The sequence below is a fragment of the Maniola jurtina genome, chromosome 20, assembly GCF_905333055.1.
Source record: "Maniola jurtina chromosome 20, ilManJurt1.1, whole genome shotgun sequence".
Lineage (NCBI taxonomy): Eukaryota > Metazoa > Arthropoda > Insecta > Lepidoptera > Nymphalidae > Maniola > Maniola jurtina.
Window position 1 is genome coordinate 2,026,542 of NC_060048.1, and position 19,134 is coordinate 2,045,675.

The window sequence follows — 19,134 nt, forward strand, 5'->3', positions numbered from 1 at the left end:
GACAGACAACAAAGGGATGCTATAAGGTTTCCGTTTTTCCTTTTGAGATACGGAACCCTAAAAATAAGTTCCACAATACTTAATGGAGATCTTTAAATTATGCCCGCATTGTCCGACGTACTAATAACAAATTGCAAACTAAACTCGCGTCGGCGCAAATGAAAGTGCCCTACATTGCTAATGAGCGTAATTTCGCGATGATGATTATTTTAGCAACACAAATGTCTGGGGTCGCGGGGTCATCCAACTTGCATTAAACATCTGCGCGCGTAATTTATTACACTTCTTTTTAGGGTTGCGTATACCCGAGCGAGACCCTCTCTTGTTTCTTTCGTCTCTCTGGGTTGGTTTCCGCATCCGTGTGTTTTTTTTTGTTTTTAACCCCCGACCCAAAAAGAGGGGCCTTATAAATTTGACGTGTGTATCTGTGTATCGGTCTGTGGCATCGTATCTCCTAAACGAATGAACCGATTTTAATTTAGTTTTTTTTTGTTTGAAAGGTAGCTTGATCGAGAGTGTTCTTAGCTATAATCGAGGAAAATCAGTTCAGCCGTTTGAAAGTTATCAGCTCTTTTCTAGTTTTCTTATAGAGGTTTTTGTGTCGGGGTTTTTTAAATTTTAACTTATATTTATATTTATTAAACTTAAAAAACCATATAGAGGGTTTTTGTTACATTCAGCGCCACAAAAACCACAGTTGATTTTACCGGGCAGTGGGTTAACTTATTATAGCTATACAATAAAAATAATACTATAAAAACCAGCATAATGACAAATTAGAAAGGTGTCTTGCGTGCGTTGCCCCTCTCCGCCGAAGACTTCACTCCAGCCATCCAAGCTCGCTCCAGAAGCCGAGTAGACCGCCCAGGTTGCCGAGGACTTCATGGAGTAAGGTTGTGGATAACTTCACCAAGTTTGCCTTGGTCGTGCTCTTAACTTGAATTTTAGATACTTTTTTGCGAAGTGTACCTTAATGACTCGTTCACGTGATTCCATAATTATTTTAATGGGCATAGGTAGTCATAGGGTTTCCCTTGCCGTTGACGTGAAAAATGTATATTAACTTTAATGCATTTCGCCCATAGGTATGTTGGCACGCGTCACATTGTGAAATTAGTGCAACTACTTATTTACCAGCTTTTGCCCTCGACTTCGTCCGCTTTATATATGCAATTTATAACATTTGGAAATAATGTACTTAGTGTTAGCAACCCTGAAATGCAAGTCATCGGAGTGTCAAAAAACCATTATTATCTATAACCATCATTAAATAAACACAGATAGAGCGTGACATCAGACGGGAATGGAAAACGAGAGCGAGTCGAACCTAAAAGGGGTTTTGTTAGGTAGCTCTCTATCTATCAGTGAAAGAATTTTCAAAATTGGATTATTAGTTCCGGAGATTACTTATAAGTTATAACTAACCAACGTCGAAATCGATTTTATGGATGGATCTTGAAAAACGTAACAAACCAAACAGTAAGAGGTGTCAGGGATGTATACAGACAAACAGACTAACACGCTTTCATATTTATACTAAGGGTAGATCTACAGGTACATTTTTCGTTATGCAATAAAAGCACACTGCAGGATGTCCACCTGTCGGCTAGTTATTTTAGGTACCTATAGAGGGGACTAAGATATTATATGGTCATAAATCACAATAAAATGCGCATGCGCATCTCGTCTCTCGTGTCGTTACCCCACCGGAGATTACTCGATACTGTGGATACTGTATTACTTCACATAGTACACAACAAACACATAAGTTTTTTTTACTCCAGAGGACATTAATGGTACTTACCGTATTGTTTGAAAAGAAAATCAGGCATATCAAAATTATTCATACTAATTATCAACGCAAAAGCTTGTCTGTCTGTCTGTTTGACAACCGTGGTACGTAGATAGCATGTAGGGATCCTGAATGTACGCAATATTTTTAATCCGGAAAAATCAAAGTTCCCACGAGATTATTGTTAAACCTTCATACACAACAAGATAAAGTTGAAAACTAAAACCCGACTGCGATCGTTCTAATAAACGCTGAAATATTAGAGCAAAATTGATTTTCTGTCGCTTGGTATATTTTAATGTTGTTGTACATAATGTATTCATGAGCTCAGAATTTTCTCCTCTTTCATTTGACATCCCACTCGATACAATACCAAAAAAAATTTTTTAAGACCCCCATTCTTTTGATGATGATTGATTTGATGTGACATCCGTTAGGTCATTTTTTTAATACCTACTTATAAAATATAGCCTATGCCACCCGGACCATTACAACGAATCAATTGACACCTCATTCTTAAAATCGGCCCAGTAGTTTAGGCCCTACGGAGAAACACATATGAATCTGGATACAAACATACATAATATATACCAACAAGGTTGCCTGGTAGAGATTGCTCCAAGCAATAAGGCCGCCTTTGTACACAATTGTTTTTTCTGTTTTCTTCTTTCTGTTGTGTTCCTTTACATGTGTTTTTGTGTGCAATAAAGTGTTCTATCTATCTATCTATATACATATAGACTGCTAAAATCATAACCCTTCTTTTTGGCTTTGCCGCAGTCGGCTAAACGCCAGTTCGTTGCTCGCTTTTCAGTAATTTGTTGATCCGCCCCAGCGATATAAATCCACCCCTTGAATAACCCCATGTTGAAACTTGAAATCAGTGGGAACGCACGGTCGAAGGGAGTTACTCGTATATATTTCACTGCACTATATTGATTTGACCATTGTTGCAATCAAAAAATTCCAATGTATTCATGCTTCTTCTACTCCAATTAAGTAGATGCACTAATTAATCACAATCCTATTGTCTTCTATTTTCGATCAGCTCCACTGACATGATAGATAAGACCGATTGAGTGACGGCGCATCAAAGATAACCCTCGGGTAACATTAGGGTTATTACGTCATTACATATTCCTAGTATAATCTACAGTTGACTAAAGTAGGTACTTCATATGTAAGTTACTAGCTGATGTCCGCGACTGCGTTTCCGTGGATATAAGTTTTTTTAAATTTCGTAGGAACTCATTGATTTTCCGGGATAAAAAGTAGCCTATTTGCTAATCCAGGATATTATCTATCTCCATTCTAAATTTCAGCCAAATCCATTCAGTAGTTATTGCGTGAAAGAGTAACAAACATACACACACACACACACACACACACACACATACAAACTTTCGCCTTTATAATATTAGTGTGACTAGCTGATGCCTGCGACTTCGTTTCCGTGGATATAAGTTTTTAAAAATTTCATGGGAACTCATGGATTTTACAGTATAAAAAGTAGGTATGATGTTAATCTATTTCCGTTCCCAGCCAAATCCGTCCCGTAGTTTTTGCGTGAAAGAGTAACAAATATCCATCCATACAGTACATAAAATTTCGCGTTTATAATGGGGCATTAATGTGGGACGCAACATGCGTTGACACATTGGCCCCGTGTCATATCAGGGTGACAGCATCAAGACCGGGAGAAATTCATATCGAGAGTTACATTTTTGTTCCCTTCGCCCTGGAATCATGGAGTCTTAGTGCTAAAAAAAAACTAGGAGACATTTCACCGCAGTTAATAATTTCATCTGGTGACAAAAGGGCTAGCTCATTTTTGCGCAACGGATCAGCCTGGCTGTCCAGCGCGAAAATGCAGCCAGTATTCTTGGCACCATTTCACGCTGGCATGATTTATACAGTAATTAGATAAAGTTAGCTTTAAGTTTAACTTGTAATATTTTCAAAAAAAAAAGACAAAAGATAAAGAACTTTCCTGATGATTCCTTCGACAAAGTGGCATGTCATGTCATTGCACCCATGCTTCAATCAAAATCTTCTTAACACCACAATTTATTCACTTGCGTCAAACGGTACCCTTCTCACGATCATCCTAAATTGGCTACATCATCACATCGTCCGTCTTGCATCACTCGGGAATCGATCCCGGGCCCCGGCATCCTCATTTACGCAACGACATAAACGACGGTGAGGCAATGGTGAGGATATCATTCTCAATTGATGTCCTTTGCCCTCTAGACCCCTTTAGGTTGTAAAATAGATCCTTAGATCCAAAAATATATGTATCCAATTATTTTTAAAGAATAGCCATGCTAATCATACTCCCCTTTCCCTTCTAATTAGGCGTTAACAGGGCTCTCTCCGTCACTCGTTTCCACTCGTTTCATACAATCGTAGTTCCAATTTCATTTGAATATTAAGCAACCAAAGTTCATGAAATTTTGCAGACATATTCTAGAAACTAATTAATATCTGTGTCTGTGGTGTTTTAGATTTTTCTAAAAATATGTAGTTTTAAAATTACAGGGGCTCAAAGATTTGTATGAAAATTTTGAAGACCGCGTAACTATGAAAGCGAATATTTTAACAGAAATCTGGAAAACCACAGACATAGATATAATATAGTTTCTAGAATATGTCTGCAAAATTTCACGGACTTTGGTTGCTTAATATTCAAATGAAATTGGAACTACGATTGTATGAAACGAGTGGAAACGAGTGACGGAGGGAGCCCTCTTAAAGCTTGTGTACGACAAAAAGAGCAACGGGTGGGGTTTGAACCTCCGACCTTTCGGAATTCAGTCCGCTCTTCAACCGTTGAGCTATCGAGGCTCCAATTAGCTGATACGCCCCGGCTTCCCATGAATTCATAATAATAATTATTATGGTATAAGTACCTTGGTACCTTATCCAGGATAAAGGTATTTTTATGGAAATAACAAAAACAAATAATTTCGTCAATATTTTAATTAAAATAAAATATGAGTAGGTATACAAACGTAGAGGTATTAAAAAGTATTTACAAAAATTTAATTATAATTATCAAAACGCTTAAAAATATTGTTTTATTTTTACTTAAAACTAAAGCTTAAACATTAATATAACTAGGTACTTACTTGCTATTAATACTATTCAGTTTCTTAAAACTTTATCGTCTTTATTTTTTAATTAAAATTGTGACTATGCTAAAATCACAGACATTATTTGCAAAAAAAATGTTCATCGTATAAAATTAGGTTGGTAATGAAATGATTGAAAGGTCTTAACAATACACAATAATTAAATTAAATAACACTAATGATATGTCCATTTATTTCTAAAGTTCTACTTATTTGAAAAAGCTTATTTAGGCCTAGGCTAGTACTTCAACAACCATTTAGGTATGTACCTACTATCGAATCAATAATCAACATCTAATCAATAAATTATATTTGACGTTTTTACACACTTAATAAATTATATTATTTAGTCAAAACGCGGGTATTTTTAATTTAAAAAAATGTTTAATAAGCATTTAATTAATCAGTCAACTTTACCGAGCAACTAACGCATAGAATAATAAAACACCTAATTCAGTGAGTGGAGAAATTTGTGGAGTATAATTATTGTAGTATAAAGTAGTTCATGTGACATTGTCTCGGAAGAAAGTTGTTTTTTTGAACAATTCAACAATTATCATGCTTTCAGTCATCATTTTCGAATAGCCCAGTGTAAAAGTATCTATGGGCACCTGTAAATTTTACTCGCATAAAATAGCTTACTTTATTAACTTACGACAAAACTAATATAAACACTCTTATATTAAGTTGTACGGGAGCTGTGGCTGTGTGCTCGACCGTACCAATAGGGAAATTTCCCAACCGAGCGGTGTTGTGCTCGGTAGCGCCAGCTGGGCCGACGGTTAGACGTTGACTCTTCTATATATAGTGCAATTTGGTAAACGCTCTGTCAATGCGATTGGAAGTTGCGTGTTTCTCCTTGTATTCCAATTAAGCTACCCGTGCTGCCATCTAGGCGTAGGTCGTGAGTTATCAGGCTGGGGTTCGTGTTTGGAGCGTGGTTGATTGATTGAGTTTAGAAGCGACATCTTCTTGCGAATGTGGCAACCGCTACAAAGCAGTTTATAGTATAGACTGACAACTTACGTAAGTTGAAAAATTTACTTACGTGAGTAAACTTTACAAGTGTAACCTACCTAATATTGTCTACCTAACCTGACCTAATAACCTACCTAATAGTGTCTTATCGTACCTACTGCCTAATACTGGCTATAAGCACTCAGGAGTCAAGACTACCTAACAGATTCTTATTAAAAACCTGTAATAAAATTGCCTAGAATAAACCATGGAACTAAGAAGGTGAAGGTTGCTGAGGTTCGTCGAATACTAAAGTCCGAACAGTATGTTGACTGTCTGTCATGATGTTATTTGCTAACGTCTTCGGTCTTCGCTTAAAGTTGTCGCAGAGGACTAGCACCTGGAACAAGGAAAGAATATTATATTAATAAATTGGTTATGGTCATGCGATGGACAGACCAAGTGAAATCAAAATCACACTAATATTATAAAAGCGAAAGTTTGTATGTGTGTGTGTGTGTGTGTGTGTGTGTATGTTTGTTACTCGTTCATGCAAAAACCACTGAACGGATTTGGCTGAAATTCTGAATGGAGATAGATAGTATCCTGGATTAGCACATAGGCTACTTTTTATCCCGGAAAATCAAAGAGTTCCCACGGGATTTCGAAAAACCTAAATCTACGCGGACGAAGTCGCGGGCGTCAGCTAGTGCACGATAAATCAAAAACTATTATGCAAAAAAAAAACTTTCATATGATAGAGTAATCTTACTTTGATAATTGAAAATACTAATTATTGGTTCATGAACACATTTTTTTTTTTTGATGTAACACCTAATTTTGTCCCCTTAGGTGCGCTACAAAACCTACCTACCTGCCACGGATGGACAGACGGACAGACAGACAGATAACTAAATCCTATAAAGTAAGGAACCCTAAAAATGACGTCCAGAGAAGCCAATTTGAGTAAAGTATTATTCATATATCTATTCAGAAATTCTAAGATAGTACATAAAATGATTATTTGTACATGTAAGATGGTTGGTGGGAGGGGTTATTGTACTAGGGACATAAAATGAAACAAAAGTTAGGGTTTAACTTCAAGTAACATAGATTTATGAGAGGTCATTGACCTAAGCAAACTTGTATCAAATATTTATTCTGTCCACGAGCCTGTAAATTAATTTGACCACAATGCGGGATTTAATTAGGTCCCCTCGTTTGTTGGTTTACTTCACTAACTAAGAGTAAGTTAAACAGTTGTTAACTAACTTGTTGATATATGTAAGCTCTGTACTGAACTAACATATCCTTTTTTTTTTTTTTTTTTTTTTTTTTTTTTTTATCGTGGGGAAATCCTCATGGATACCACCGCGCCCGGGGAGGCACGGAGGTTATGTCGGACTTTTACCGACTAAAACCCCACGGCGTTCCACGCATCGCCTGATGGTCAGGTTACGGGGCCAAACACGTTCGCGCAACCTGGCCAGCGGCGCCTACTAAGGACTCTCCTCGGGGGACCAATATAGTCCCTACCCACCGTCTGAGGCACACTGGGAACACAATAGTGCGCCTCCCGACTCGGGGACTGGTTTCTTTTCGGGCGATAGACTCCCCGTGTCCATCGCCCGAGAGCCCCTCTCAAGGGGGTAGGCGGCGGTCGTGGGCGACTCGCCTACGCCCAACCCTCCTACGACGGATGGCATGAGAGCTCAAATCATCTTCTCTCATGCGCTCCGCCGCCTCCTTCTGCGACATTACCTCCTCGCAGAAGGACTCTACCGCTTTCCAAGACCTATCGCTGTTCGCCATGGCTCTGACTACGGCTGGCAGGGAGAGGTCTTGCCCCACTGCTGTCACGAGCGTCTCTCGCGACTCATCCCATGCTGGGCACTCTGCCAAAGTGTGCTGCGCCGTATCCATGGCACTGCCACACTCATGGCACTCCTCAGTAGGCTCTCTACCAGCGATCCTGCACAGGTACCTTCCGAAGCAGCCGTGCCCCGAAAGGACCTGCACAAGATGAAAGGTGAGTACTCCATGCCCTCTCTCCACCCACCGTTGTAGAACGGGCTGGATCGCCGCCACTGTCATATGACCTGCGCTGGGTGATTCGAGTCTTGCCGACCATTGGTGGAGGAGCTCGACCTGCGCATTTCGCCGCCACCCAGCGATTTCAGTGGAGGTAGGGTACTCGCCCCTCAATCGGGCATCCACCCTTCGCTGGTGCATGTCTGCCAGCATCTCCGCATCCAGGTCCCATGGAGGAGTCCCTGCCAAAGCACAGGCTGCCTCACAGGAAATGGTGCGGTAACCTCTGATGACTCTGACCGCCATGACTCGCTGCGGCTTTCGCAGCAGGGTCCGAATGCAGGCGTTCAGACCATCCGCCCAGATTGGTGCCCCGTAGAGAGCCATCGACCGCACTACTCCCGTATACAGGCGGCGGCAACTGGCACTTGGCCCACCCACGTTTGGAAGAAGCCGTCCCAGCGCCCCGGCAGCCCCAATTAGTTTGGGGGCCAGGCGCCGAAAATGCTCCTCAAATTTCCATCGACTGTCGAGAACGAGTCCTAGGTACTTCATCGTCGACTCGACAGCGATGGAAACTCCGCCCACTACCAGATATTCGCCCGCTGGAAGTGCTCTCCTTGGCCCATGAAAGCACAGAGCCTCAGACTTATTGAGGGCTACTTGAAGTCCCAGCCGCCGGATACGCGCTACAACTTGGGCCACTCCAGCCGTCGCCAAGACGCGCGCTTCCCTGAAATTGCTGCCTCGAGCTGTCACGAGAGTGTCATCTGCGTAGCACGTCACATCGACACCCCGCATGTTGGTCCCCCGCAGTACCCAATCATAGCCGATGTTCCACAGGAGAGGCCCAAGAACCGAACCCTGTGGAACACCGCACGACACTTCTCGCCGTACCCATTCTCCACCGTGTGCCGGATAGACAATAGCCCGGCCCGAGAGATAGGCCTCCACGATTTGTCTGAGATATGCCGGCATCGCATGGTATCTCAGCGCCTCCCTGATGCTGTTCCAAGGCAAGGTATTAAAAGCGTTAGCGATGTCAAGAGACACCGCCAAGACTACCTCACCCCGAGAAACTGCGTCATCCGTTAGGGCCTTCACCCGTGCGACTGCGTCAATGGTGGAACGGCCCCGGCGGAAGCCGAACTGATGGTCGCTGAGACTGGGTCCTGTCTCCTCCAGGTGTTGAACAATACGCGCGGCAACCACACGTTCGAAGAGTTTGCCTACCTCATCAAGTAGCACGATAGGCCTATATGCTGATGGAGAACTGGCTGGGCGACCCTCTTTGCGTAGCAGGACCAGTTTCCCTGTCTTCCAAGGACCTGGAAACTGTCCCTTCTCCAAGCATGCGCTGAAAAGCCCTCTTAGTCGGGGCTCTAGTGGGCCCAAAACCAGTGCTAATGCACGGCCGTGCACTCCATCAGGACCCGGAGCGGTGTGTTTGGATCGGAGCCGCAGCACCGCTGCCTTTAGTTCACCCTCGGTGACTTCGGGCGCGTGAGAAACGGTCTCGTCCTCTCCAGCTGTAGGCGGCGACATATCAGGTGACTCCTGAATGACCCTTTGTGGGAACAACGAATCCACGACCATCTCCAGCTGTTGAGGCTGAAGAGTTTGTGTGAGGGGTGGTGCCCAGGGGCGCAGCTTTCGTCGGACCATTTTATATGGTCGCCCCCAGGGATCAGCGTTGAGGCTCTCAAGCATCTCCTCTTCCGCCAGCTCCTTTGCCGTTCTAATGGCCACCTGTAGGGCAACGACAGCCTCCCTGTACAGCGCGTAGAGGCGCGCCTCCTCTGGCTCATTCCGATTTCGACGGCGGCGGCTCCTTTGGTACTGGCGTCTCACTGCTACGCAGGATCTACGCAGCTGCGCTATCTCCATTGACCACCAGTACACTGCATTTTTTGGCGGGCAGGGACCGACTCGTGGCATAGCCGCATCGCAAACCTGCGTCATGGCTTTGCTGAATGACTCGGCCTCCCGTTCCACCTCCACTGGATTTTCAGAACCCGTTACCCATGCTTGAACCAATGCCGCCTCGTACAAGACCTCCTTGTTTAAGCGCTTCAATGACCAGCGAGGACAGTTGCCTCGTGAGATCTGACTTGTACCGCTTGCAGATGCTGCAGATGAGGCAACTGTGAACCGAATATATCGGTGATCGGAGAGTGTCTCCTCACCTTCCAACACTTCCCAACCATGGACACTGCATGCCAGAGCAGCATCAACAAAAGTGATATCTACAATGGAGCCACCCTGTTGCCGCACACACGTGTAAGCCATCCCCCGGTTCGCCACCGACAGCCCCATTGAGAGCGCCCACTCCTCGAGCTCCCTACCACGCGCGTCAGTCACCGAAGATCCCCACGCCATAGACTTGGCGTTGAAATCACCGGCGACGAGCATCCGGTCTGAGCGATTCCGATCGATTTGGGCTCCGAGGTCCACCAGAAATGACTCAAATTCCGCCAGAGTTCTATTCGGTGAGAAGTAGACGCCAATTACTGTGACGTCACCCACTTGTGCTGAGACATAACCCCGCCCCCTCACAACTCTTTCGAAGTTCGGAGATCCAGCAGCGGTCCGGGTTGTGATGGCTACCAAGCCGTCAAGGTCCCCTGCCCAATCGTCACCCGATGGGACGTAGTACGGTTCAGCGACCACGGCAACGTGTATCGACCACTCCGCTATACTCTGGAACAGGAGGTCCTGAGCTCTAGCAGAGTGGTTGATATTCCCTTGAAGAAATCTGAGAGCCATTTATTATCCTACGGCCATCTCAACCTCCTCAGCCCGATTGTTCATGGATGGGCCGGCAGACTGCGAGGAGACCCGGGGGCCATCGTCAGCTTTACCACTCTTCATTCTAGACTTTCTGGGCTGATTGCATGCGCCGCTGCCCCCCCGATGATCCGCTGGTCTACCAGCTGCCGCACACACACTACAATGTGGCGCGGCCGAACACCCCTTCGCTTTATGGCCAATCTGCCCGCAGCGGTAACAAGTGTCACTGCGGTCAGTCTCAGCGATGCACTGAGCCCTCAAATGACCCCTTTCTAAGCAGCGGTAGCACCGCTGGGGTCGCTCGTCGAGCAGATTAACGCGGGCCGAAACCCAGCCCACTAATAGTCTTCCTCCTTCGACCACCTTTTTTGCAGCCATGACTGGGCAACGCAGCCAAATCGTCCCAAGGCCCGAGGAATTGCGGACTACCTCCCCGGCACGCACCTGATCAACAGAACAACCTCCTATACGTGCCACGGTGGTCACCACGTCATTGCTGGTGACGGAGTCATCCAGGCCCGAAACACGTATATCGACGCATTTGGTGGGCCTAGAGACTCGCACAAATTCTTCACCTACTACTTCCCTGATCTTATGGGCCAGAGCATCCGCCTTCTCTCCACCAGAAGCCGCTGGGAGCTCCAAAATCCGCGCTCCGGTCGCAGCCACCTTAAACCGTACCGCGGCAACGCCAAAATCAGACAGTGAGATACTTTCCTTAGCCTTTTGTATCACTTTACTATAGGAAGCTCCTTTCTCCTCAGCCCCTGGCTGCAGCGTTATAACTATCGCAGCAGAACGAGGCGGTCGGAGCTTTCGGGCCTTGTTCAAGGGTTGAGGCCGTTGCTGAGACTGTGGCTGTGATTTTGACTGGCCTTGTGGCCGCAAGGGCGGTCCATCGCCATGTGCGCCAGTTTTCGACCTCTTCTTATTCTTTTTCTTCTTCTTCTTCTTCCCCTTCTTCCCCTTCTTCCTCCCTCCAACCCTCTCCCAAAGACCTTCCTTGGGAGGGGGTTGGAACGATGATGCAGAAGGTGGTGTATGGTGTAACTCTTCCCCGGAGAGCGTCCTCTCTGTGGGACGCAACTCCTTCACAGGTAGGCTGGGGCCTGCTTGCTTTGCTGCCTTTTCTTTTTTATCTGCCGCCAATGGGGGGCGGAGTCGCTTTTCCGGGAGGAGCCTGTCCTCGAAGGAGGCCAGGCGGGCATTTAACATTTCTCCAACCTGGACCATCACCGAGCGACAGATTTCCTCTATCGGGGACGCAGCCGAGATGGCTTCAGAGCGTCGACCCTTCTTCCCCCTTTGAGAAGGCTGCGACACAGGGGGCAGCTCTTCAGCCATATCCGAGGGAGAGGGCACGGAACCCTGTTTCCGCGCACTCTCCATGTCCCTTTTTATTTCGGCGATCTCCTTACGGAGGCTGGCCATTTCAGCCTGCAAGCGCGTGTTTTCGGCCTGCAGTTTCCGGGTCTCCTCTGACACTGTGCGCGAGCTGAGGACTTCTACAGCCTCTTTAATGGAGACCACAGCGTCCTTCAGGACACGCACAAATGTCCCTTTGAGATTGCCAGACTTTGTGGCGACCGTCGTAATCGCCGCCAGACCGTCCTGCACTCGCATTTGGATCTGAGCCACAGTCTTCTCTTCTGCTGGCCCAGACTCCAACGATCCGGCTGCCGACGAATCGGAAAGGCCCTGCTCCTTCCTGAATTGAGAGACGACAGAGGCTCTCAACAGTTCCTCCTCTGCCTTCTCAGAGACATCTTGGCGCCTCTTCCTGGCCAGCTCCGCCTTGGCTTTGGCCGACCCCATAGATTTGCCAGCAGCAGGAGGTCGTCCCCTTCTTCTCGGCTTCCTTGCCTCCGACATCTCATCATCGGTTTCTGTTGATACCGAAGCATCCTCCCCAAGACGTGGCCTTTTAACGCCTTGTAGTTGCCACAGGCGGCCCGGACCAGACACGATTATAGAGGCATCCGAGTCTGACCTGGATCCGCACTCCACGATCATGTCGGATCCCGGCAACGAAAGCGCCACCTCACTCAGGCCCACGGACTCCGTCAACCCTGCCTCCCTCGGTCCCACGGACTCTATTTCTCCTATCTCCATTACTACCTCCTCCTTCTTTTCTTCTTCTCTCCTCTTCTCCTTCTTCTCTGTTTCCCCCAGCACATTTCCTTCTTCCTTATCCCCCATTCGTCCACCTACCCCCATTAAACGTCGGTTGGCCCCCCCGTATACGATGGGGCCGATGCTCCGGCTTTCCGGAGCACCAAGGGATTCCCCGCTAGCGGGACCCTCCCGGGTAGAATTTTTATACGACGCTTTATCCATGTTTTTTTTTTTTTTTAACCCCAGTTCCCCCCCAATGTGACGCCCTAACGACTGATCCCCCATCAGCCACTCATCCCATCGGCAGGCGTCAAACCTTGAGATTAGGTGGGCGTTCCCGCCCGCTTCGGTTATTTTTAAAGAGGTTTTCTTCCTCTCGATAGGCTTCACAACTCTCCACCCCTGGTTTCTTCCACTGTGCCCTCTGCTAATCAGAGGGGCACGCGGAGAACCTCCCCCCCCACCAGGTTATTAGCCATGGCTAACAATATCCCTTGTAAGAAATTGTTACCATGTTACCGGGGTGCACCGACCCAAGCGCAGCTCTTCCCCCCGGACGTATCCGAAAGGGACCCGCAGCACTCGGGCACGCGTGGAGGTTACCTGGCTGGCACCCCAACTAACATATCCTAAACTAACAAATGACGACGAAGACTAGGTAAATAATAAAATTATAATAATTTGATAAAACGAAAATCAATTTTACGATTTAGGAAAAAATTAAAAAAATCGGAAGCGATGGTACTTAGTTGTTCTTTGTAAGTGATTGTTTGTAAAAATGAAATCAACATCAATAAAGTTCAAAGAATCAAAATACTTAGTACGTTGGCTGTATCTATCTTGCAACTTGAGCAGTATCTAACCAAGCCTCATTTAGTGATGTCACGAAACTCACGAAATGAAAACAAAAAGGAAACGAAATGAAAATGAATTGAAAATTAAATGAAACTTTATTGATACCAAAATACATAATATGGGTACACAAAAATGCAGAGCCAACCCCAAGTAATGGGACAAGACTAGATGAAAGAGAAGGCAAGGTTAAAGGAGAGAAGTAAGACTAATAGCAATACTCACCGAAAACAACAAAGTGGCGACACCAATGCCAGCTCCGACGAGGACATCCCACCAGTGATGTCTGTGATCAGTGATCCGTGTTAAAGAACAGACTGCTGTGTATGTGATGCAGAGCAGCTGGACCAAGGGGACGAGGAAGACGGTGCGGTGGCGCCAGTTGAAGGCCCGCTGTTGGAGATACCACTGGAACAAAATGAGGATTAGATTGATGATATTACTTTAAGTACAAATAACGTTATGAACATAATAATATGTTAAAGAAATCAAAAGTTAAATAAAGAAGAAAGAAGAATTTCAAATTCAAAGTTGCTTAGTGAGCTATAGAAGAGGCTATGTTAGGAGTTTCTTGAGGGATAAGATCCGTAATAAGGAGATCCGCATGAGAAACAAAGTATCTGGCAAAGCCCAAACCATTAGTAAGCTGGAATGATAGTGGGAGGGCCATGTTTGTCATAGGGACGATGCCCGGTGGCTATTGGAACCGACAGTCCTACAGTGGAGATCGCGTATAAGTAAGCGTAGTGTGGTCCCATAGGACGATAGATCTCATTGATAGTAGAATCCTTAATACTTACAGCCATAAAGAATCCACAGTACAGAGACAGAGAAGTGTGTCCTGAAGGGAAGCTATGGTACGAGTCAGTCTGATACCATTTAGCAAATTTCGTTGAAGTGCATTCAAACGTGCTGACATATTCCGATCTGTAAAGAAGAAACAAACATCATGTTAATATTATTTTATAGATGCTGCACACGTATTAAACATCGTTGAAAATATGTCGTTAAACGGTACAGAACCAAGGATTTCCTTGGATGAATATTGATTAGTGATAGATATAGATTATAGATAAATCAAAACAGAAAAGATTACACCTACGTATCTAAGACTGTCTATCAAAAGTTTGATGAATGATCATGAAAATGAAATTTAATACTACTTAAATATATGATAGTAAAGCTTGGATTGGATGCCTGGTGCTGCAATTACCCCCAACCGAGTTTGCCGAGTTTATTGCTGGTCCTTCTCAGTAGAAAAAGCTATAAAACCAATGGTAGATTCACCTGACAATTTGAAAATATAACTAAAAGTTTATTTGAACAAGAAAAATCTATTTTGAATGATAAGAATAAACTTACCCATTACAAGTCTTCAAGGTATCCGGTTCGCAGATATCGAAGAAAGTAGGTCTCGGGCTACCAGTGATGCCTTTCATGACTTCAATGGTCATAAGGTTGAAGAACATGCCATAGAAGTAGTTTCTATACAATATGGCAGTTTTTCGAGAGACATAGTTCAGCTTCGTTCGCATCGTGTAGGACGAATCGAAGAGGATTATTTCAGTGATGAAAATCTGTAAGCAAATACAAAAATAGGTATAGTTACAAAATAATCATTAAGCAACAACGATCCTCATTAAGAAGATAAAAATGATAAAATAAGTGCACGAAGAGAAATAAGAAATACTAATATAGATAAAGACTATGGAACATAATAACACCTACCTATACTTTAATGTAAGCGTCTGTCTATGTGAAAGTATTATCAAAGAAATAAGATAACGAGTAAAGTGGTTTTACTTCGAAGAACAACTACAACAGCAATGTATTAAAACATTTTGCGAATTAATATAAGTACTAAATGAAATTGTTAAACTCAGGTGCAACACTAAGAATACGCTAAGATGAAGTTAACGTCATATTTTAACAGACGGAGCCTTTCCACCGGCATGGTGCATGACCATGCCGTGACCATGCGCTTAGGATTCAAAAACTGTCACCCATGGCATTATTATCCCAACAAAACTCCTATAATATTGATTAATTTGAGGAGGATACGTCACACCTCTCCGACCTTCGGTAATAAAGAAGATGACAAAGAGAGAGAAAGGATTCAAAACAGAGTATCGTAGATTTTAATGATAGTATGATACTACATACATATGTGGAATGTGGATAAAATAATACCAAAGACGAAATAATTACCAGTGCAAAAGGGAAAAGTATTATCGTAGACACAATGACTTCCATAGATACTGTGTCTCCTTTGAAGGGGAAAGAGAGAGCAGGATCGTTGCAGAAGAAGCCATTCTTGTAGTGTGGTATCACTCCGAACTCGAAGAGGCCAATGAGTAGAGACACTGTAAATAAAACAAGAAATATATCAACATTGAGGAAAATTTTACCAAACACATTCAAAGAAGAAACGAACATCTACAAAAAAGTAATTGCTAAACAGTTGGACATAATATTTGATTAAAGTTTTTAAGTCCTCGGGCTGAATTTGGTACTAGTACTAAGTTTAGTATAAGCTTCATTTCTTCGCGAGAAAATATCTTAGATCCATAAAAAAGAAAATTGTTGAAATTTTCATAATTTCCAGTGAGCATAGTTGCAGCCAACCGCCAGTTACTTATAACGGTGCTTTATTATAGGTATTCTAAGCTTCTATCAATGAGTGCTTAAACAAATAATTCCATAAGCATTAATTATTGATAGAAGATTAGAACTTCGCACCACAAAAACTTAACAAGGTTTACTTAAAACTATTTAGAACACGTGCAATCAAACAAATGACTTTAAGTTTGTTTAAAGTTCATGTGGTAATTCAGTTAGTTACGGATATTCTCGTCTATATTATATTCTATCTCAAAACAACTTTCTGCGAAACAGAGATAAAATCTGTTCTTGAAGAAAATAACGTCGCATTGCAAACGCAGAATATAATTAAATCAAATGACTCGGTAAAACAAAACCAAGATAAAATCAACGCCACGAAGATCTGCAAAAAATTAAGACGACGTTATTTCTTTTTCTTTTTAAGGTCACGTGATCTTTAAGCCGACATGCACGTGTGAGACGAGTTTGGGAGTGCTTGGAGAAAAAATAGATAAGTATGTTTTATAAAATCAGTTACTGACTTAAAAAACAATAATATTAATATTAATAATCAATATCTATACTTATATTATATGCGAAAGTGTGTCTGTCTGTCTATCTGTCTGTCTGCTACCTTTTCACGGCCCAACAGTTTAACCGATTCTGACGAAATTTAGTACAGGGTTAGCTTATATCCCGGGTCTACTTAGGCTACTTTTTATCCCGGAAAATCAATGAGTTCCCACGGGATTCCTAAAAACCTAAATCCACGCGGACGAAGTCGCGGGCATCCTCTAGTATAAAATTAACTTAAATCTAAATAAAATTAAGAATAAAAATAAACAAAAACAAAAATAAAATCAAGAACACCGTAGCGAGGCATTTCACGTACACAAGATGCTGGCAACCTGTTCAATGAAATCGCTAAATTTAAATTTTGAAACAGCAACCACCGAGTTTCTTGTTTCATGCTGGTTCTTCTCGGTAGGATGGGCATTCCGAACCAGGTGGTAGATTAATTTGAAGATTCAAAAGCACTTTTAAAGGTTTATTTGAATAAAAATCTCGCTATTCTTTTCTTTCTTTTCTTTTCTTCTTTTCTTTTCTTTTTCTATTCTATTGAGCCATTGAACCTACAAGAGACCTATCTTGAGAAGTGGATGTCTATCGGTTGACGATGACGACGAGTTTTATTGATTATTAAATAAGATAATAAACAAAGGAGTCAAAAGAACAACGTTCCTGTTCGCAGATTTTGACCTCCGCAATTACGCAATTGTACCATCCTGGCAATTTGACATTGACTTTGAACTGAAAATGGCGGAAGCGGGGGTTTTGGCGATTCAATTGGCTAACGATGCCAACGTCCATATCAATGCCACGATGTTATGTACCCCGTTTATGTACTAAACCTTACACGCGTTAGCCAAATGCGTTCGGAAAATACCGGCCAATGTATAAACAGTGTACCAAATAGGTCTGGCCATCAATTTTAGTTAGGTAACATTAGGTAAGTAAAAAAAAATTTGATACCTTAGAGTATCTACGAAAAATAGCTAGAAAAATCGCAGGGGTGTTATAAGTTTGACGAGTGTATCTGTGTATCTGTCTGTGGCATCGTAGCTCCTAAACTAATGAACTGATTTTAATTTAGTTTCTTTTGTTTGAAAGGTGGCTTGATCGAGAGTTTTCTTAGCTATAATCCAAAAAAATCGGTTCAGCCGTTTGAAAGTTATCAGCTCTTTTCTAGTTACTGTAACCTTCACTTGTCGGGGGTGTTACAAATTTTTAATTTACTCTTGTTTAAAGTTAAAACTTCTAGAAGAAGTTCTAGAGGTTTTCAGAAATTTAACTTCTTAAGGCATGTTGCATAATTATGTATCTCGATTATCGCTAGCCCGCTAAGTGGTAATCACAATTTCCGTGCTAGACCCCCTGAACTACATCGATGAGCCTGATGCGCCTTTTATCAACTGCAACTATTCAAATTGGATTATGCAATTCAGATTTCAGACCGCAACAACTCAACTTTAGCTTTTATTCAGTAGAACATAAAGTTTACAATCGATCAAATGTTTATAGTAGTAGTACGTATCTACCTACCCTAGACATATAGACCTGAATGGGGGCTCCAGCCGTATACCATGCGACCTTGGGAAGATTGCAACAACAATCAAGACGAGACAAGCAGGACATCGGGCGAGTTTCCATCCATAAGTTGTCGATATTCCATCTGTACACGCACGAAACGTTTTGCGTCTTCATTCCTCATACGCATGGCTAAGGTTTGGAATTCTCTTCCGCGATCTATGTTTCCTACTAATTACAATCCGGGTATCTTTAAAACAAGAGTGAAAACGCATCTTCTAGGTAAGCGCGTCCCATCTTAGGCCATATCATCACTTTCTATCAGGTGTGTTTGTGGTCAAGCGTTTGCCTATACCTAATGAATAATGAAAATTTAAAAACCCCCGACACAAAAATCTCTATAAGAAAACTCGAAAAGAGCTGATAACTTTCAAACGGCTGAACCGATTGTCTTCGATTATAGCTAAGAACACTCTCGATCAAGCCACCTTTCAAACAAAAAAACTAAGTTAAAATCGGTTCATTCGCTTAGGAGTTACGATGCCACAAACAGATACTCTAATACACAGATACACACGTCAAAATAACACCCCTCTTTTTGGGTCGGGGGTTAAAAAGGTTGCTCTGTGGCCTGTGCCACAAGCTGCCATACCCCCCCAAGCTATTGATCACAGAGCAATAATACCATAGAGCCCATTTTATAAAATAATTATTTTAGAGTGGCATACAAAGTTGTCGCCCGTAACTGCACGTGGCTTCCAATGTGGATGGGGA

At 43.2% G+C, this 19,134-nt stretch overlaps 1 protein-coding gene across 3 annotated transcripts in view; it reads right to left on the minus strand.

The window, feature by feature from the left end:
- Nucleotides 1-5,888: 5,888 nt before the first annotated feature.
- Nucleotides 5,889-19,134, minus strand: part of LOC123875751 (phospholipid phosphatase 2-like) — a 44,156-nt gene continuing 30,910 nt past the window's right edge. For 2 of the 3 annotated variants that reach the window (XM_045921784.1, XM_045921787.1), the window contains exons 3-7: nt 15,880-16,034; nt 15,034-15,248; nt 14,472-14,598; nt 13,897-14,079; nt 5,891-6,283 (exon numbers count right to left, since the gene is read on the minus strand). In XM_045921784.1, the coding sequence (XP_045777740.1) occupies nt 6,158-6,283; nt 13,897-14,079; nt 14,472-14,598; nt 15,034-15,248; nt 15,880-16,034 (806 nt within the window). In that variant the 3' untranslated portion in view covers nt 5,891-6,157. Of the gene's footprint in view, nt 6,284-13,896; nt 14,080-14,471; nt 14,599-15,033; nt 15,249-15,879; nt 16,035-19,134 lie in introns of all 3 variants that reach the window. The other variant, XM_045921785.1, reaches the window with a different exon arrangement.